At 39.3% G+C, this 17,690-nt stretch overlaps 1 protein-coding gene and 1 long non-coding RNA gene across 2 annotated transcripts; one reads left to right on the forward strand and one right to left on the reverse strand.

Moving 5' to 3' along the window:
• The first annotated feature begins 882 nt into the window (after window positions 1-882).
• On the forward strand, window positions 883-17,672 carry LOC138963670 (nuclear transport factor 2-like). Its single transcript, XM_070335521.1, has 4 exons — window positions 883-1,050; window positions 2,548-2,622; window positions 9,277-9,378; window positions 10,321-17,672. The coding sequence occupies exons 1-4, from the start codon at window positions 949-951 to the stop codon at window positions 10,441-10,443; spliced, it is 402 nt and encodes a 133-aa protein (XP_070191622.1). The 5' UTR covers window positions 883-948; the 3' UTR covers window positions 10,444-17,672.
• LOC138963681 (uncharacterized) lies at window positions 5,497-9,029 on the reverse strand. Its single transcript, XR_011454882.1, has 2 exons — window positions 8,076-9,029; window positions 5,497-6,892 (listed from the first exon to the last, which is right to left on the reverse strand). It is a non-coding gene; the product is annotated as an uncharacterized lncRNA (long non-coding RNA).
• Window positions 17,673-17,690: the final 18 nt, after the last annotated feature.

Here is a 17,690-nt window from a genome sequence, read left to right on the forward strand (position 1 = left end):
GAGGTACATGATCCAAATTTGCCAGCAATCGTATAATGGATTTATGAGAAAAACAATCCTAGTTATGGTAACCCAACTAACCCTATTTTATGCTGCAGACCCTATCAACTTTGGTATACCTACCTACCCATTTTGGGGGGTGGGTGGGGGGAATGCATATGTTTCCTTAAGCACTATTTTATTTTTTAAACTTTTTTTGGGGGTGGGGGGTGGGGGGGGGGGGTCTTAATGATTTCCAACTATTGCCCATCACAATCAGTCATCAATCAGCATAGATTTTATAAATACTTTCCAGGGGCGGACCTAGGGGGGGGGTTCCTGGGTGCCCGGAACCCCCCCCCCCACCCCCCATCCGTTTTTTTTTTTACCTTGTTATCTTCCACGAGAGGCCTCCGATTGACCTAAAAAAATAAAATTCCTTCAGCATCTGGGGGGCAAAGCCCCCCAGACCCCCCACCAGGGCTTTGCCCATGGACCCCACCAGGGCCTGAGCGGCCCCTGGACCCCTGCTCCAATTTGGAACCCCCCCCTTATCCACAACTAGGTCCGCCCCTGCTTTCCTCTTTAAAACTGAAGTGTAAAGATTCTTCCTTGGAGATAGTTATGATCGAGCAATTCCTTCTTAAACTATAATTTGGGATCAATGTTGGAATAACTGTGAAACAAATGCGGTTAATGTTTTAGTTTATGATAAACACAAAGAATGATGAGAAGATAACAGATAACAAAATGTAAGAATAGTTTTATTTCTGCTTCTTTTTCTGTTTTTGTTTGTTTGATCACTGCGGTTTTTGCAAAGACATAATCCAATTAACATATTTTGCAAATTTTGGGTAAAAAGACACTTTGTAAATCTCGTAGTTTCACGTAGCTTGAGTTTTAGTTTGATGGACGTGGGAATGACAGTCGTTGTTGTAAGCAGCCACTAATCGAAAGCGAGGAAACACCATGAATCCAGATTTCGACACGATTGGGAAGACTTTCGTCCAAGCGTATTACGCACGTTTTGATCAAAAAGCGTCGCGGCCTGAAGTAGCACAGTTCTATATAGTAAGGAACATGTCTTTTATCCATTGCCGGTTTCACAGACCCCTCCTCATTTTCACGTAACTTTTGGCGTTGTTTCTTGGTTGTCTGCGTTTTCTTTTCTATTTTTGTTTAATTAAATGGAAGAAAAAAGTTGTTTAAAACCTTCTCCGCAAATATCAATCGAAGATCACATCTGATACACTAATTTATGAATCGCTGCCAGTCGTGATCAAAATTCAAATAGAATTAGAAGTATCAGGGGGGTTAGCGAATGGGAACTGGCAGATCACAGGTAAAACAATCGCATCCGTCGAATGGTATGTGACTCATCAGAGTAGTCTACATTTTTCTCCTGGCACACAAGTATGTGGTGAAAAGTACTGCATTGCTTTTCACCCCTTATGTAGACAGTATTATTCCAATTGAAAGGTGTTGCACTTGCAGCTTCGAATTTAGATGGATGATAAAGTGATACAGAAGCCATGACACAATGTGACATTGTGTGTCAAGTTGTGCAGAAGGGGCCTATTAAGTCGACCATAAGTGGGTGCATTCCATGTAGGTGCTATTCCTCTAGGTGTTTTTCCTGTATACAGGGAATGCACCTGGGTGCAGTTCCTGTAGAAAAACAGATCACACTCGATCTCGTGCCCTAAGCGAGACTTGTCGTAAACAGCCGAGTTCAGTTTCACTTTTGGGCGTTTACTTTTATAAGACTGGAGTACTGCTAAGCCGCTTTGAGCAAATGCACGCTTTACTTCACTACAGTATAGTGATTACACAGCAGGAGTTAAAACATAACATGTGCTAAACAGTTGACTGATCAGCGATACTGCTGCTTGCTGGTTGTGTGGTCACATATCATCATAGCGTAAAGCGCGTTACGCTAGGCTGACAGCAAAGCTGCTGCATTAATGTCGTTATTAGGGTTCATTAGTTACTAAAGTTAAGATGCTACTTTCTTTGCACTTTGGAATGAATACATGGTTGTGTCGGCACATTTTTAGATCTACAAACTTTGGATAAAAACTGTATTTTTTGAGAATGTAGCAATGTGTCACATGAGACCAGGCATGGGAATTGTCCGCCGAAAGGCAAATTTCCACCGAATTGGATTTTTGTTCCGCCGAAAAAGCAGAAGTTTCCGCCGGACCCCCCTAGTAAGGCTAGGTGCTTCGCGCTGTCGACTTTGTTATTTCTTACAAAATTTCAGCCTTTTTAAAAAAATTTAATTCCCATGCCTGGAGACTCAAGAAAGGCTACAGCACCGGGATGCATTCCCTGTATGCCGGAAAAAGACCTACAGGAAGTGCACATACAGGTGTTAATTTTAAATAACTATTCTTTGCTTTGAGTTTGATAGAAGTGACTTTAAAAAAAAAGGCCACTGGTGTTTTGGTTTATCTTTGTGTTACTGTTAGAGGTGTTGCATTTTATATCTTGATGTACTGGTAACATGAAAGTACTTTGCAACATGAAAATTAAGAAAGTATACATGTGCTATATGTTTTTTTTCAGCCGGGTCAGTCATTGCTCACTTTCGAGGGAGAACAGTTCATGGGACAAGAGACTATACACAAAAAGCTCAATGAGGTAAGCATAAAATAGGAACGGTAAAAACTGTGGAACCCCGATTTTTAAGACCCATCAAATTAAGACTCCCTCCCTTTGAAGACCTTGTTTTCTCAGATTTTCTGTTCATAACCTCTGTGAATTTACCCCCATTTTAAGACTCCCTCCTATTTAAGACCTGATTCTCTCAGAATGTTTGAGATGGTGGTACCTGGTACAGGGATGTTGCTAGAAATAGAATTTGTTTTCTGCAGTACATTTTTGACTCACATGCGAAGCAAAAGTGAGTCTATGTACTCACCCGAGTCGTCCGTCCGTCCGTCCGGAAAACTTAACGTTGGATATTTCTTGGACACTATTAAGTCTATCAACACCTGATGTGGCCTGATGGTGTATGGTTACAAGATCTCAAAAAACATGTGCTGCAACTTGACCTCACTTCAAGTTCAAGGTCACAGGGGCCGTAATTGTTGTCTTAAAAACGACCATTTTTCACATTTTTGCATTGTTTTCTGAATTTATCGAGAATGGCAACCTTAGCTATGTATGCTAAACAGGGCAATGTAAGCCATAGCTTTGGACACTAGTTTGGTTGACCTTGCTTCAAGGTCAAGGTCGCAAGGGTCCTTTAAAGTTGGATTGTATACATAGTTTGAAGTGACCTTGACCTTGAACTATGGAAGGTAACTCTTCCAAATCTACATATGTGTGAGGGAAATACATTATACTTACAAAAGTGAGTCTATATACTCACCGACATCGTCCGCCTGTCCTTCCGGGCGTCCGTCCCCCCCGTCCGTCTGTGAAACCTTTAACATTGTATATTTCTTGGACACTATTAAGTCTATCAACACCAATTGTGGCCTGATGGTGTATGGTTACAAGATCTTCAGAAACATGTTTGGCAACTTGACCTCACTTCAAGGTCAAGGTCACAGGGTCCTTCAAAGTTGAAATGTATATATTTTGAAGTGACCTTGACCTTGAACTATTGAAAAATATTGTTTTTCTCAGTTTTATTGTAAAATTATTCTGAAAGAAAGATCAAGGTCTGTTCAGCATGTGAGTCGTGTGGGCTTTGCCCTTCTTGTTCCAAATGGCAGTGTCTGAGTGAGTGTTTTTGCAGTTCTTTTTAAGTTTTTGGCAGTTCTTGGCATCACATTTCCAGTTAAAATGTTCAGCAGTTCTGCTGAAATGATTGCGAAGTGTTTGAACTTTGATAAGTCAGAAGAAAGTTTTGGCTCCAACTGCAAATAAATCACTCAAAGGGTGGATAATACTATTAACAGATTGGATATGAGTCATTCTCCAAAACTGGTTAACAAAAGTGGGAATAAGGCCCCAAAATAAAAATTGACCAATTTGAGTTGAATTATTGATTCAAAGGTTCTTTGTTATCAGAATGACAGTTTGCAAGAAACGAAAAAGCAAGAAATACGTTTCCTTACAAAATACAGGTATCTGATAGGGGGGTATACCCGTCTCATTACGTGCGCATCATCGTGACACAAATTTGTTAATAATGCAGTCATATTGAATGATTATATGTTGTACTAATTATAGCTTGACAAGCATGTATAAGGAGTTGTTTAAAAAGAAATAAATAAAAAAAAATATAAAGAAATAATAATTTTTTATAATTGTTTTTATAATTAATTTTTTTTCAATTTAATTTTTTTTGTGTAAATATACCTTGGCACGTACATACAATATACATGTACACACATTTATATTGGTGACAGAAAAGGTTTGTGGACAGAAAAAAGGGAATAAGAAAGAGAGAGAGAGAGAGACAGAGATCAAATCAAATCAAAATTTTTATTTTTCGAGGGTTGTGGCGTAAGCAATACAACGAGCTTTTTTTCAACCAGCCCTCGCCCAGAGAGGGGACTAATCTAATCACATATTTACACGGATATTAACGTAGAAAAAAAGGTAGAGAAAAACAACAACATATGAATATTTACACATTACATATTATACACAAATATAAAGCGTCGTATATGTAACGTAGTGAAAACAATGCTGAATACACATGCATGAGTAAATGTGTTATTAATTTGAGTGTTTTTGTGTGGATATAATGAACACTGATGCTTTGAACAAATGAAAATATAACCAAACGAAGTCTTCCATCACTGTGATTTTTCGTAATTTAACATTAAATACAGTGAAAGGTGTTTTTTGAAAGTACAGTACTCCTCGGATAAGGTGACCCCCCTTGGGACCAAAAAAATTCGTGATCTTATCCGAGGGACACGTTAACCGATCCTCGGATAAGATCAATTTCAGTAGAAAAAATTGATCTTATCCGAGGATATCAGAGTTTAGTTTGAGGCCCCATAAAAGACTTCCCGCCAATTGAAAGTCAATGACGTGATAATGGGCAGATCCAGAGAGAGACACACACTGACATACATACTGACACTGGCACAGAGACCATCAGCTGCATTAGGAGAGAGAGAGAGGTAGAGAGAGAGAGAGAGAGAGAGAGAGAGGAGGTGAGCTAAGACAGACAGACATAGAAAGAGAGGAGAGACACAGACAAATGATCATGACAGACAGAGATAAAGAGAGGAGACGGAGAGAGAGACATAGAGTTAAAAAGAGGGAGATCGAGAGAGAGAGAGTAGGGGGGGGATTGAAAGGAAGAGAGAGAGAGAGATTGGAGGCTGAGAGAGAGAAAGAGACATGATAGAAGAGAGAGAGAGAAAGATGGCCAGAGGGGCAAAGATAGAGAGAAAGAGAGAGAGAGGAGAGGGGTCGGAGACTGAGAGTGAGAGAGAGACAGACAGAAACAGAGACCATGAGAGAAGAGAGAGAGGGGGAACAAAAGAGAGAGAGAGAGAGAGAGAGAGAGAGAGAGAGAGAGCGAGCTTCCAAATATCTCAAATCTTCAACAATGTCTTTTATTTTGGCCTAAAATTGGCACTACTCAAATATCGCTTATGACATGCATTACAACATGAGGTCAATTCTAGGCTCATGCCTCTGCAGAAGGGGAGCGGGCACACAGCAGTTACATCTGTCATCATCCACGGGTCTCACTCTGTCAAAGTGGTTTCCGTTGGCAATTTGATTGGTTCAGCGACTTTTTTGGCGGGAACTATTTTCCAAGTTTTATTTGCGAAAGATTTCCTCATCCTTCTCTTTGGGGTAAAATAATCGGGCCAAATAATCTGATGACGTTTACATTTGTGCGTCACTTCTCTTTTGATGTCATATGGAGAAAAAACTCTGTCAAGGCCGCAAAATTGGGAGATTTTTTTCAGTTTCAGTTTCGCTTGATCTTAAGCGGAGGTCTTCTGCATTTAGAGACCAGAACGGGGGTCACCTAAAAAGAGGTGTTCCCGTATCCGAGGTCACGCTAAGCGAGGTTTTCGCTTAGTCATACAAAGAAGGCTTTAGGTCAGGACCAACACCCTGATTGATGTTATCAGAGGTGTGACCTTAAACGGTAGTGACGTTAACCGGAAATAATCGGGCCAAACAATCTGATGACGTTTACATTTGTGCGTCACTTCTCTTTTGATATCATATGGAGAAAAAAACCTCTGCCAAGGCCGCAAAATTGGGAGATTTTTTTCAGTTTCAGTTTCGCTTGATCTTAAGCGGTGGTCTTCTGCATTTAGAGACCAGAACGGGGGTCACCTAAAAAGAGGTGTTCCCGTATCCGAGGTCACGCTAAGCGAGGTTTTCTTAGTCATACAAAGAAGGCTTTAGGTCGGGACCAACACCCTGATTGATGTTATCAGAGGTGTGACCTTAAACGGTAGTGACGTTAACCGGGGAGTACTGTATTGAGACTCATTGGGACTCTCACAAATTCCGGGAGAGAATTCCACAGGACGCTACCAGAATAGGCTAAGCTTGATTTGAAGAGATCTATCCTTGGAATTGGGACGTTAAACTTTCGGTTTGGTTTCACTTTAAAGTTTGCGAGAGAGAGAGAGAGAGAAGGAGAGATCCTGCGTAAATGTGAAAACGTTGTAACAACCTTGAATTTGACGAGGTGTTGAATACGTATTTGACAATCACACATATAATTAAAAAAACACACCAGAAAATGTATAATTATATCAATTTTATTGTGATCAACAATATTCAGATCATGCAAAAACAAACACCATACTTTGAAAAATCCGAAAGAACAACTGACAACAAAATGTGCCGGATATACAACAATAAAGCTTAAAGCAAAAGGCAACTAATACTGCAAGTGCTGTCCATATGTGTTTTATCTGCCACTCATGGAAACAAAGTGCACCTCACCAGGCTTTCTGTCCAATACCTGCAATATAAAGTTTATAGTATCAATCTTTGGATTGTATTATTACTGTCCAAATATATAAACAAATTAACTTGCAATTCTATATGTGTTTTATTTGTATGCTATGCATGACCGCTTTACACTTCTCTTGCTATCATGATTATAAATATATCTACAATGAACGCTTTAAGTTTTATATTCACCATTCCTTCAAGAACGTTTGATGCACACACACACACACACACACACACACACACACACATATACACACACACACACATATATATACACACACACACACACACACAGACAGACACACACACACACACACACAGGTTTGGGTTTGTGTGTCACTGAATAAGCAGGCTATAATGCAGGTCTCTCCAAACGGTGCTTGAACCGCATCCTGTACGCATACGTACGCACGTACGTACGCACGCACACAGATACACATTTCGAAAACACACGCATGCACGCGTTAACATTTAACGCACGCACGTGCAAACACACAGAGACAAAAGGACACACACAAACACGCACGCACGTACTCACACGCGCATGCACTTACACAAACTCACACACACAGAAAAACACACACAGAAAAACACACACAGAAACAAACACAGACGCACACACATACACTCACACGCACGCACGCACACACACACACATACACACACACGCACACACACATACGATTCTGGAGGGGGTATTCGGGGGGCAGTTGTCGGGGGGAGGGGGGGGGGGGGCACTGTCCGCCCATGGTTTGGGGCATTTGTCTGGGGGGCAATTGTCATAGGGGCAATTGTTCAGAGGGCAGATGTACAAGGGGGAATTTTCCGGGGGATAATTAGCCTTCTACCGGAGACATCATTCACAACACGTCTAATTGTTGTCACTGGTGCGCACAAAACTTGGTCACTGGATAAAGTATCAAATTCATAATATTCGCTTTTGAGAATGCAATACAATGTCATAAGTGAGCAATCTACGTGACCATACACCTTTGTTTTAAGAAAAGGTTTTATTTTAAATCGCAAGATTCCGAAGATGCCGTTACGCTCACTTCATGAGATTACAGGACTGACAAGCGAAACCCGGTGGGGCTGAAGAACTTCATGGAATTCACACTTGCGTGGTTTTAATTTTTTTTTTTTTTTTACAAACATGCTTATAAATGAATGAGCAACAAAATAATACCAACCTTGTCATGCAAGATTCCCAGGTGCTCAAGCAATCGGGGTCTGCATCTCGCCGGTAGCAGAGGGCGTTACGAACGCAGCCGTCCAAAATGTCAACTACACCTTCTTTTTTCATGAATTACGTCATTATTCACGACAAATTGTGAAAAAAACGTCACGCATCTGCATGGCTAGGTGATTAACAAAGGTGCAAACATAAAAATTTATGTTTTCATTCAGTTGAATTGATGCTAGCTTATAATGAAAACGGCCGTTACGAAGCCATCACGTGTGACACAAAACACTCTCTGAGACATCAAATTCGTCCAAAGTGTGTCCTCGGTTGAATGAATGCATTTTCTGCATCTTCAAGCTGCACTTGTTGACTTGATCGTAAAAAAAATAGTGATTATAAAGAAATTCGTTTGGTTACAGAGGTCGAAAAAATCTAAGTGAGCGTGACAACATGCGATGCGTACGAAAGGCTGTTTTCAACTTCATTTTTGGGGGTCTCAAACACAAAGAAAATAACAACAATTGCACAGGAATGAACCTTTATCGTTTCACAAAGTGACTTTTCAACAAATCATGCATAATGAATTTATCGTGTCAATGGACCGTAGCTTCCAATATATGTACCGAGCCTGTTCCCATTTTTCTGACGCCATTTTTGTTGATTTACTGACATTATTACACTATATTTAATATCAAAATACAAATATGTTCATTTATTTTGCTGTGGGTGCTTCTTCAAACATATCTGTATCCACATAAACAGGGGGAAAGGTCTAACCACATTTGCTTCTGTAAAAATGTCGTTTTAAGTGACCGACCAAAGAATTCACCAGCTTTGGAGAATGACTCATATATCTTGATGTTCTTGATCTTTCTTTCTGAGTATCATTTAAGTAAACACCAGTATGTTTCACTAATATGATTCTTCCTTTTTTGACATTGTCACTTTTATAATTTATGAATGTGAACCATCATTTGTATTTATAGATGTGGACATCAAACTATAACTACTAAGCTACCTGTGTAGGATTTTATTGGTCTGATGGGCAGTAGATATTTTACTAGTTTTAGTCAGAACACGCTTGAAGTATTTGAAAATTACTCGGTTGTATACATAATTATGATAATTTCTGAGTTAAAATCATTGTTTCTGTTTGCTGTATGCACTCTGCTGACAATGTCTTTTAAAACATGGTGCCTTGTGTGCAGGGTTTTCCCATGGGAAACATTAAAAGAGCGGTAACAAAAGTGGATTGTCAGCCAACGGCAGATGGTGGTGTTTTGGTCTTTGTTTTAGGCCAGCTGCAGTCAGTAAGTAGTGAAGAAGTGACAGAACTTGATTGTTGGATTCATAATTGATTGTTGGATTCATAATTGATTGATTGATGATGCTTCCATCTACCTCTAAGTGTTGAAAAGTTAACAGTTACCTTGTCAAGTTTGTGTGGTACCGGTATTTTATTGCTGCGGGGAAAGGGTCAAAGTTCAACTCAGTGATGCTGGAAGAACTTAAAAACTTGTTTTGGGTGTTCATTTTTAGTCAGCTAGGGTTGGATGTTTGTCTGATTGATTTTTGTACCTTGATTGTAACTTATATCTAGTGATGTTATGCTCCAAATATATCTAAGGAATTTTAAATATTTGATAACAAACATTGCCAAAAATATGAAATTGTTTTTTTCTTCAATATCTATTTTTTTTCCCCTCCATTTATTTACTATATTAGCATATATCATGATTGTATTTATTGTTCAAAATGCCCCCATGGGTTATGGACTAATAAAACTTGAACTTGTATTGAGCTAGAGCAGCCCTTTTCATATTACATGTACTTATGGCGAAGGTGAGTCATATAAGTATTTTCTTTTATTGGATGTTCATTTTTAGTCAGCTAGGGTTGTATGTTGGTCTGATTGATTTTTGTACCTTGATTGTTATTGTTGTAGTAAATATGTTTTGAGCTATTTACGTAAAGAAACAAAATATATCCGATGAATTTTAAATATTTGATATTAAACATTGCAAAAAGTATGAAATTGTTACTTTCTACAATGTCTATTGAGCATTTTCTGTTTCATATTACATGTACTTATGGTGAAGGTGAGTCATATAAGTACATATTTTTGCTTTTCTTGTTTACTGTAATTAGCAGCAGGCAGGCAAACACACTTATCATGTATAGTGCCATGCTTGTCTCTTGTATGTCTGTCTGTTTCTCTTACACTAAATTATCTGTTTCTCTTTGTTACACAGGCAGACTCCGAGGGAGACAAGGCTATGGGGTTCTCACAAGTATTTGTCTTAAAAACAGACGGAAATACATGGTTCATCCAGCATGACATGTTTCGACTGGCGATACATGACTTCGCTGCTTAGTGACCTTGACAATGAAACTTGGCCCTGCCATCGGCCTTAGCCCTTTTCCGTCTTTGTTGTGCCGTAGGATACCAAAAAGAAGAAAGAAACGATGAGTCCAGCTGCGCTTCTGATTTGTGCCCCTTTTGGGGTCTGGAGGCACTGCTCTGGGAGGATCAAGCGCTGGACGGATGTATTCCCGTGACTACTGTGTGCTTTAGTCAGTTCTGGGCCTTTTCCACCCTTTCTCTGCACTTGTATCTGTGTCTGCTTCAAAATTCTACTCAATGCTATCGTGTACTTCCCTTATCCTTTGATTGAAGATGTATGTTTTTGGTTTTCAGCAAATCATGGCGGAACCCTTAGCCGTATGCTCTGCTTACGACTTATTTGTTAATACAAACCATGATGGCTGCTTTTTGTTGTGCTGTTGTTAACTGTTTCCCGCGTTTGCCTGTTGGAATTAAGGTGCTGAAACTTATATAGTTGAAATTGTTCGTCGCCCTTCAAGTAGATTTACAGACATCAAGAAATGTAGTACCATATTTTCGGGACTACAAGGTGCTTCGTTGTAAAAAGCGCTCCCCCTATTTTTAAGGTGTAAATGAAAACAATCCATGCAATAGGTGCTCCTGGCGTAATGGCTGCAAGTCAATGGAAGTATACAGAGTGAAAATACGTTTGCTCCTGAATGTGCGATGAGATCAACGCCACTGCATTCTAATAGCTGGTTGGCCTTGTGACCTCGGGTCAATGACCGATACATGATTTTTCAGTTGAGAACAGCTGCATACCCTAGTTTACAGACACTAACTGTCTGAACCCGGGCCGGTCAATGACTGAACTTTCAACTATGAGACCAACGCCTTTGATGTCTGAGAGGAAACGTTTCAAAGGTCATAGTATCAAAAACATGCATGTCACTATAGAGGGAGTGCTATGTTTTTTTGTTTAGCAATGTGATTACATGTGTACTCTTCTTTAGTCAAACATAAGGCGATACCGGTCAATAAGGCGCAGGGGTTAAAGCTGAGGTAAAAAATGTGCGCCTTATAGTCCCGAAAGTACTGTAATCGTTTTTTTATCTGTTCATTTGGGCAGTACTGTAAAATCCCTAGCAAACGCCGCCCCCCCCCCCTCCCCCACACACAGATTTCGGGTAAAAGTAGGGGGTGGGCGTTTGCTAGGTATACACCCCTTTGCAAGATAAAGTGTCATCACACCTTTTTACGATACAACCAAGTCAGAAAACGACAGTGGGACAAGAAACACTCAATCACTCATGCACACACACACATATATATACACACACATACACACTCGCGCACATACACACAAACACACACACTCCTGCACACATACACTAACAGATATACTTACGCACACACACAAACACACTTTGACAGATGTTGAGGCTGGGCTCACTTTATTTTTACTGAGAAAAAAATACAGTGTCACAATAATAAAAACAAAACCTAAATGTTTCTTCCCTCCAGATATCAATTATTTTCGTGAATTAGCCTGATCTTCCCAGCGATGGTGATGATTTTGGGTTAGTGATATAGACACATTTTAAATCACTGTTGGTTTCTTTTGGGACTGTCAGGCATGGGAATTGTCCGCCGAACGGCGGATTTCCGCAGAATTTTTTTTTAGTTCCGCCGAAAATGCAAAAATGTCCGCCGAAAAAATAAAGGGAGGAGGCACACAAAAAAAGCACCAGTTACTTTGGCCTTTGCGCAAAAGCCCGCAAAAACTTTCTGTACTTTGTTCACGCACTGCTACTGCCTCAGTTATTGAACTATTATGTTTGAAAGTAAACCAGATTGCACAGATTGTGTTACAAGTTACATTTTCCTGTTTGTCTCAACAGATAAATTTTTTTACAAATTTAAACCATATATAATACATGTAAGCAAAATTTGGTACATTTTTGTACTAAAAACTCTGATTCAAAAAACAGAATTTAATGGCAAACTTGGAGCTCAGATGACACCAGATTGCACCATCTGGGTTCTTTGGAGAAAAAAAATTTCCGGGGGGGCATGCCCCCGGACCCCCCTAGTAAGGCTAGGCGCTTCGCGCCGTCGACTTGACGCTTCGCGTCTTCAGTTATAAATTTTCCGCCTTTTTTACAATTTTCAATTCCCATGCCTGGACTGTATATATATTTTGTAAATTAAAAAACCCACCATAACAATTGTCGGGTACCTTTTTCTATTAAAAAAAAACCATGAACCGGGGTGGGCGTTTGCTAGGTAGTGACCCTTCTGCACAACTTTTGGCCAAAAGTGGGGGGTGGGCGTTTGCTAGGGATTTTACGGTAAATGTTGCACACTTCTCCCTTGTTTTTTAAAAACATTATCTCTGGTTTTCTTTGTTTTTAATGTAATAGTGACTGAATAACTGAATTTGTGTTTCTGCCTTCTCTCTTGTATTTTGTATTCTGGCCAGTTCAGTGACATTAGCTAACACTTAACAAGTGGCTCTATTCCATCTCCCCCCTTTCCCCTATCCCATCTCCCCCCTTTCCCTCATCGCGATATAACCTTCGTGGTTGAAAACGACGTTAAACGCCAAATAAAGAAAGAAAGTGACATTAGCTTGTGTTGCCGTGAAGTTTAAACAAGCACTTCGACATGCTGTCTGCACTTTGTTTCCAGAATGGAAAACAAACAACCAATAACATGTATGTTGTCAAATTAACACATCTAGAGAAACATGCACTGTTTTTGAAATAACACATCTTATCAAGCTGAAATGCCATTGTTTTATATCACTAGGCATGTACAGTACTTGTAAACAAAGACTTTGCATCTGTAGTCTGTAAAGATAACCTCTCTCCAGTGTAAACCATGATATAAACCACCAGGGATGTTTCCAGGGTTTTATAGGAGATAAGAGCATCCCCGAATTGGACGCTAAGGCCAAAACAAAAAAAATAGTCTGTTTACGGTATCCTGACCGACCCTATTTTTTCGCGCGACCCTAGACTTTTTTTTGGCATTTGGGGCAAAATAACTTAAAAATATGGTTTTTTGAAGAAAGAAAAAAAAATCCCGACCTACCGACCCTATTTTTTTTACCGTAAACAGACACATTTTTTTGTTGGCCTAACCAAACTTCATCAGCCTGGCTGCTTCCTGTGCAGATAATTAAACCCTGAATTGATTTTGCAGATTGACGTAGGTGTCAGTTACAAAACTTCATCAAATCAACGCTAAACGGGGTTAGGGTTAGGGTTTTCAAGTTTTTACTCTGCAACGGAAGTTGCCAGGTTGTAGGTTTTGGGTATGTGTCTGAGTGGAAGGATGCCCCAAGCGCGATATGTGCAGGCATGGGAATTGTCCGCCGAACGGCGGATTTCCGCCGAATTTTTTTTTTGTTCCGTCGAAAAAGCAAAAGTGTCCGCCGAAAAAATAAAGGGGGGCAGGCACACAAAAAAAGCACCGGTTACTTTTGCCTTTGCGCAAATACCCGCGAAAACTTTCCGTACTTTGTTCACGCACTGCTACCGCCCGCCTCAGTTACTTGAACTTTTATGTTTGAAAGTAAACCAGATTGCAAAAATTGTGTTACAAGTTACATTTTCCTGTTTGTCTCAACAGATCAATTTTTTAACAAATTTCAACCATATAATACATGTATATATTTTTTTTCTTCAAAAAAGCAAAAATTGGTACTGAAAACTCTGATTCTAAAAACAGAATTTAATGGCAAACTTGGAGCTCAGATGACACCAGATTGCACCATCTGGGTTCTTTGGAGATTTTTTTTTCCGGGGGGGCATGCCCCCTAGTAAGGCTAGGCGCTTCGTGCCGTCGACTTGACGCTTCACTTATAAATTTTCAGCCTTTTTTACAAGTTTCAATTCCCGTGCCTGTATGTGTAAAAGCCTTGATGGATCTGTGGAGGATTATATGCTGGTTTACACGTAAAGGAAAGTATGATAAAAATATGAGCACCAGAAGGCTTTGTAGGGGAGGAGGACAACAGTTCACACAATATTTCAGGGATGGCATGGCTGCTTCAAACGGACGTTGTTGTTTTTTTGTTTTTTTGTTGTTGAACTATTCAGGATTTTATCCAGAGTGATGTACGCCTTGCTAATCAAAGTGTAACCGAACCCAAAGTTATGAGGACTTCTTTTTGTAAACCCAGGGTGTCATTTTTGCATTTCACAGAAAGAATGTGTGAAATTGAACATTCAGATTTGCGAGTACATATTTTGGCTACCGTTTATTAAATGTATGACATGGGAGCTGCGTCATCATTTTGGAGGTTTCTCCTAGAAAGTTTGTAAAGCGAGTGTTGCTGATGGATTGGGGTAGCTCTTAACTTGGATTAAAAAGGTGTTCCCAGATCAATGGTCTGGTTTTAAAAACTCTCTTCACACTTTTAAAGTTTTACCTTGGACTTCCAAATAAGTCTGCATTGTCAGTTTGGGTTCGGTTGTCCTTTAAATACCTTGTCTCATAGTCATACAACATCTGTGCAAGAAGTAGCATGAACCATCGTTACCCACGTCATATTTTGTTGACGTAGCTGAATCGCACAGTGATGAACTTAAATGCAAAGAAGAAAGTGATATTATTACTTTTGCTCCGTTATTATTTGACATGTACTCTTATAAATAATGATGTTGTCTTCCTATAGACAGATCAGGAACAGCAAAATATAACTATAAGTGCATTGGCTGCGGATGAGGAATTTTTAAACACTTGTGCTGAGGTTGTGTTAGCAGAATGTATGCTAGACATAGTGATGTGACTATCATTGACACTTTTTTTGTTTATATAATCAGATTAAATCAATTCGGTGAATCATATTTTCCTGTCATTTGTTCATTCAGCAGAACAAATGCTCTGTCTTTTGTCTAAAATCTAAAGCAATCTAATACTCCCACCTTTTCTTGGTCAGCCGGTGGAAGGCATTTGTCTTTTTCCTCAGTCTGTTCTGCCTTGTTTCCCCTCTGTCCTAAAAAGAGACCTGTACTTTCTGTTTCCTCTATTACCTGCTGCATTAATAAGCATAATACCATAACCAAGCCTTTTAAGTTTCTAAGGCTGAGTCAATAGCAATGTGTGTTTTGTAGTTCAGAAATGGATACTAATTAGCCAGTTGCAATCAATCTCGAGACAATGAATTGAAAGAAGCTGCATGGAGTTGACTGTATGCTGGGACACTGGCAAAACACCTGTAATATGATTCACTGGCCCCCCGCGGGTTAGGGGGAGTCCCATATTGGTTGGGCCGGACGAGAAAGAATTTACCCGATGCTCCCCAGCATGTCGTAAGAGGCGACTAACGGATTCTGTTTCTCCTTTTACCCTTGTTAAGTGTTTCTTGTATAGAATATAGTCAATGTTTGTAAAGATTTTAGTCAAGCAGTATGTAAGAAATGTTAAGTCCTTTGTACTGGAAACTTGCATTCTCCCAGTAAGGTCATATATTGTACTACGTTGCAAGCCCCTGGAAACAATTAACAAGTGGCTCTATCCCATCTCCCCCCCTTTCCCCGTCGCGATATAACCTTCGTGGTTGAAAACGACGTTAAACACCAAATAAAGAAAGAAAATGATTCACTGAAGTCTGTTTCCTTAGTTAATGCAAATCAAGAGATTCAGCAGAAAATTGGAATTCTTCCAGATACATATTGCTTTTCAGTTATGTGTACTTCAGTTTGTACTTTTCTAATCCTAAATTTCATGTTTATAAATGTGTGCGTCTGACATGAAGGTTGTATAGTCCTTTGAATGATGCGAGAGCATAACATCACATCAGAAAGAACACATGAATATATACTCTGGTTCTGTTCATTGTCATCCAAAAGTATTCCTTTTCCCCAGTTGATTAATTTGGAAAATAAACGAGAAGTTAGCTTGCAGCAGTTTACAATTCTTCAGAAATGAAAATAATTGTGACTACTTACTAACTTAGTGATTAAAACAATTAGGCAAAAATGTAATACCGTTCCATAAGTTAACTCAGCAGAATTTATTAGTTTCGACTAATTTACTTGGAATGTTATTACTCCCTTGTTTGTTTTGTTTCAGTTCCTTTTGAAATACGTGTAACTTTTATGTTAACATTTTATGAAAGGTGTGAACACTTTTACGTTGATATTATCAAAGGTGTAAACAGTGTTTAACTTGCTTATGCAGTTAATGTACCCTGATTTGATCTAGGTGTAGCAGGAATAGTAAGTGTTGATCGCTCAGCACTGCAGCTTTAGCGTTCTAATGGTACACCGCAGTTATTTGATATTCCTTCACTAGCGCATGATAGCTCAGAATGTTCTGTTTTGATCAGTACGACAGGATCCATGACTTTTACGAAATATGTACAGTACTCGTTTATCTGATTATTAAATACACATGCATGTACATGCATTTGTGAGACCCCCCGCGGGTTAGGGGGAAGAATTTACCCGATGCTCCCCAGCATGTCGTAAGAGGCGATTAACGGATTCTGTTTCTCTTTTTACCCTTGTTAAGTGTTTCTTGTATAGAATATAGTCAATTTTTTTAAAGATTTTAGTCAAGCAGTATGTAAGAAATGTTAAGTCCTTTGTACTGGAAACTTGCATTCTCCCAGTAAGGTAATACATTGTACTACGTTGCAAGCCCCTGGAGCAAATTTTTGATTAGTGCTTTTGTGAACAAGAAACAATTGACAAGTGGCTCTATCCCATCTCCCCCCTTTCCCCGTCGCGATATAACCTTCATATAAACATAACCTTCGTGGTTGAAAACGACGTTAAACACCAAATAAAGAAAGAAAGAAAGTATTTGCGAGTATACCCCACCAAATCCATTGAATAGGAAGGGAAGGCACTATAAGAGGAAACCATCAAAGGCATGGATCTTTGATTTGTAAAGTACAGAAATGTCACCCCACCTTCAGTTCATTTGTTTATTTTTATCTTCCATTTTTAATACAATATTTCTTTGTAAGAGTTGCAGATAACCAATTATTGGATAACCAGATTAACAAAGAACAGTGCTTTTAATGTTGGAACATTTCTCATTGGATGTTGATGCTTTCTGATAAAATGCATCAGAAAATTGTGGTTTCTTTGTTTTTCTTTTGCTCTTTATCATTGCATGCTGTTTGTCATGAAAGTTTGTGTGGAATGAAGTGGAAATAGGTTGTATTTTCACCCGACAATTATAAGTATTACTATTATGCTTGATGGGCGAGTCGGCCACCAATCTCCCATCATCATTAAAGATTGGTCATTTTGCAAATTTGTTGTTTGCCGAGTC

Source organism: Littorina saxatilis, linkage group LG1, assembly GCF_037325665.1.
Source record: "Littorina saxatilis isolate snail1 linkage group LG1, US_GU_Lsax_2.0, whole genome shotgun sequence".
Lineage (NCBI taxonomy): Eukaryota > Metazoa > Mollusca > Gastropoda > Littorinimorpha > Littorinidae > Littorina > Littorina saxatilis.

Coding starts and splice junctions, on each gene's coding strand:
- LOC138963670 (XM_070335521.1), top strand. CDS start 949: ATGAATCCAGATTTCGACACGATTGGGAAGACTTTCGTCCAAGCGTAT. Junction 2,623..9,276: donor TACACAAAAAGCTCAATGAG/GTAAGCATAAAA, acceptor CCTTGTGTGCAG/GGTTTTCCCATGGGAAACAT. Junction 9,379..10,320: donor TTTTAGGCCAGCTGCAGTCA/GTAAGTAGTGAA, acceptor TTTGTTACACAG/GCAGACTCCGAGGGAGACAA.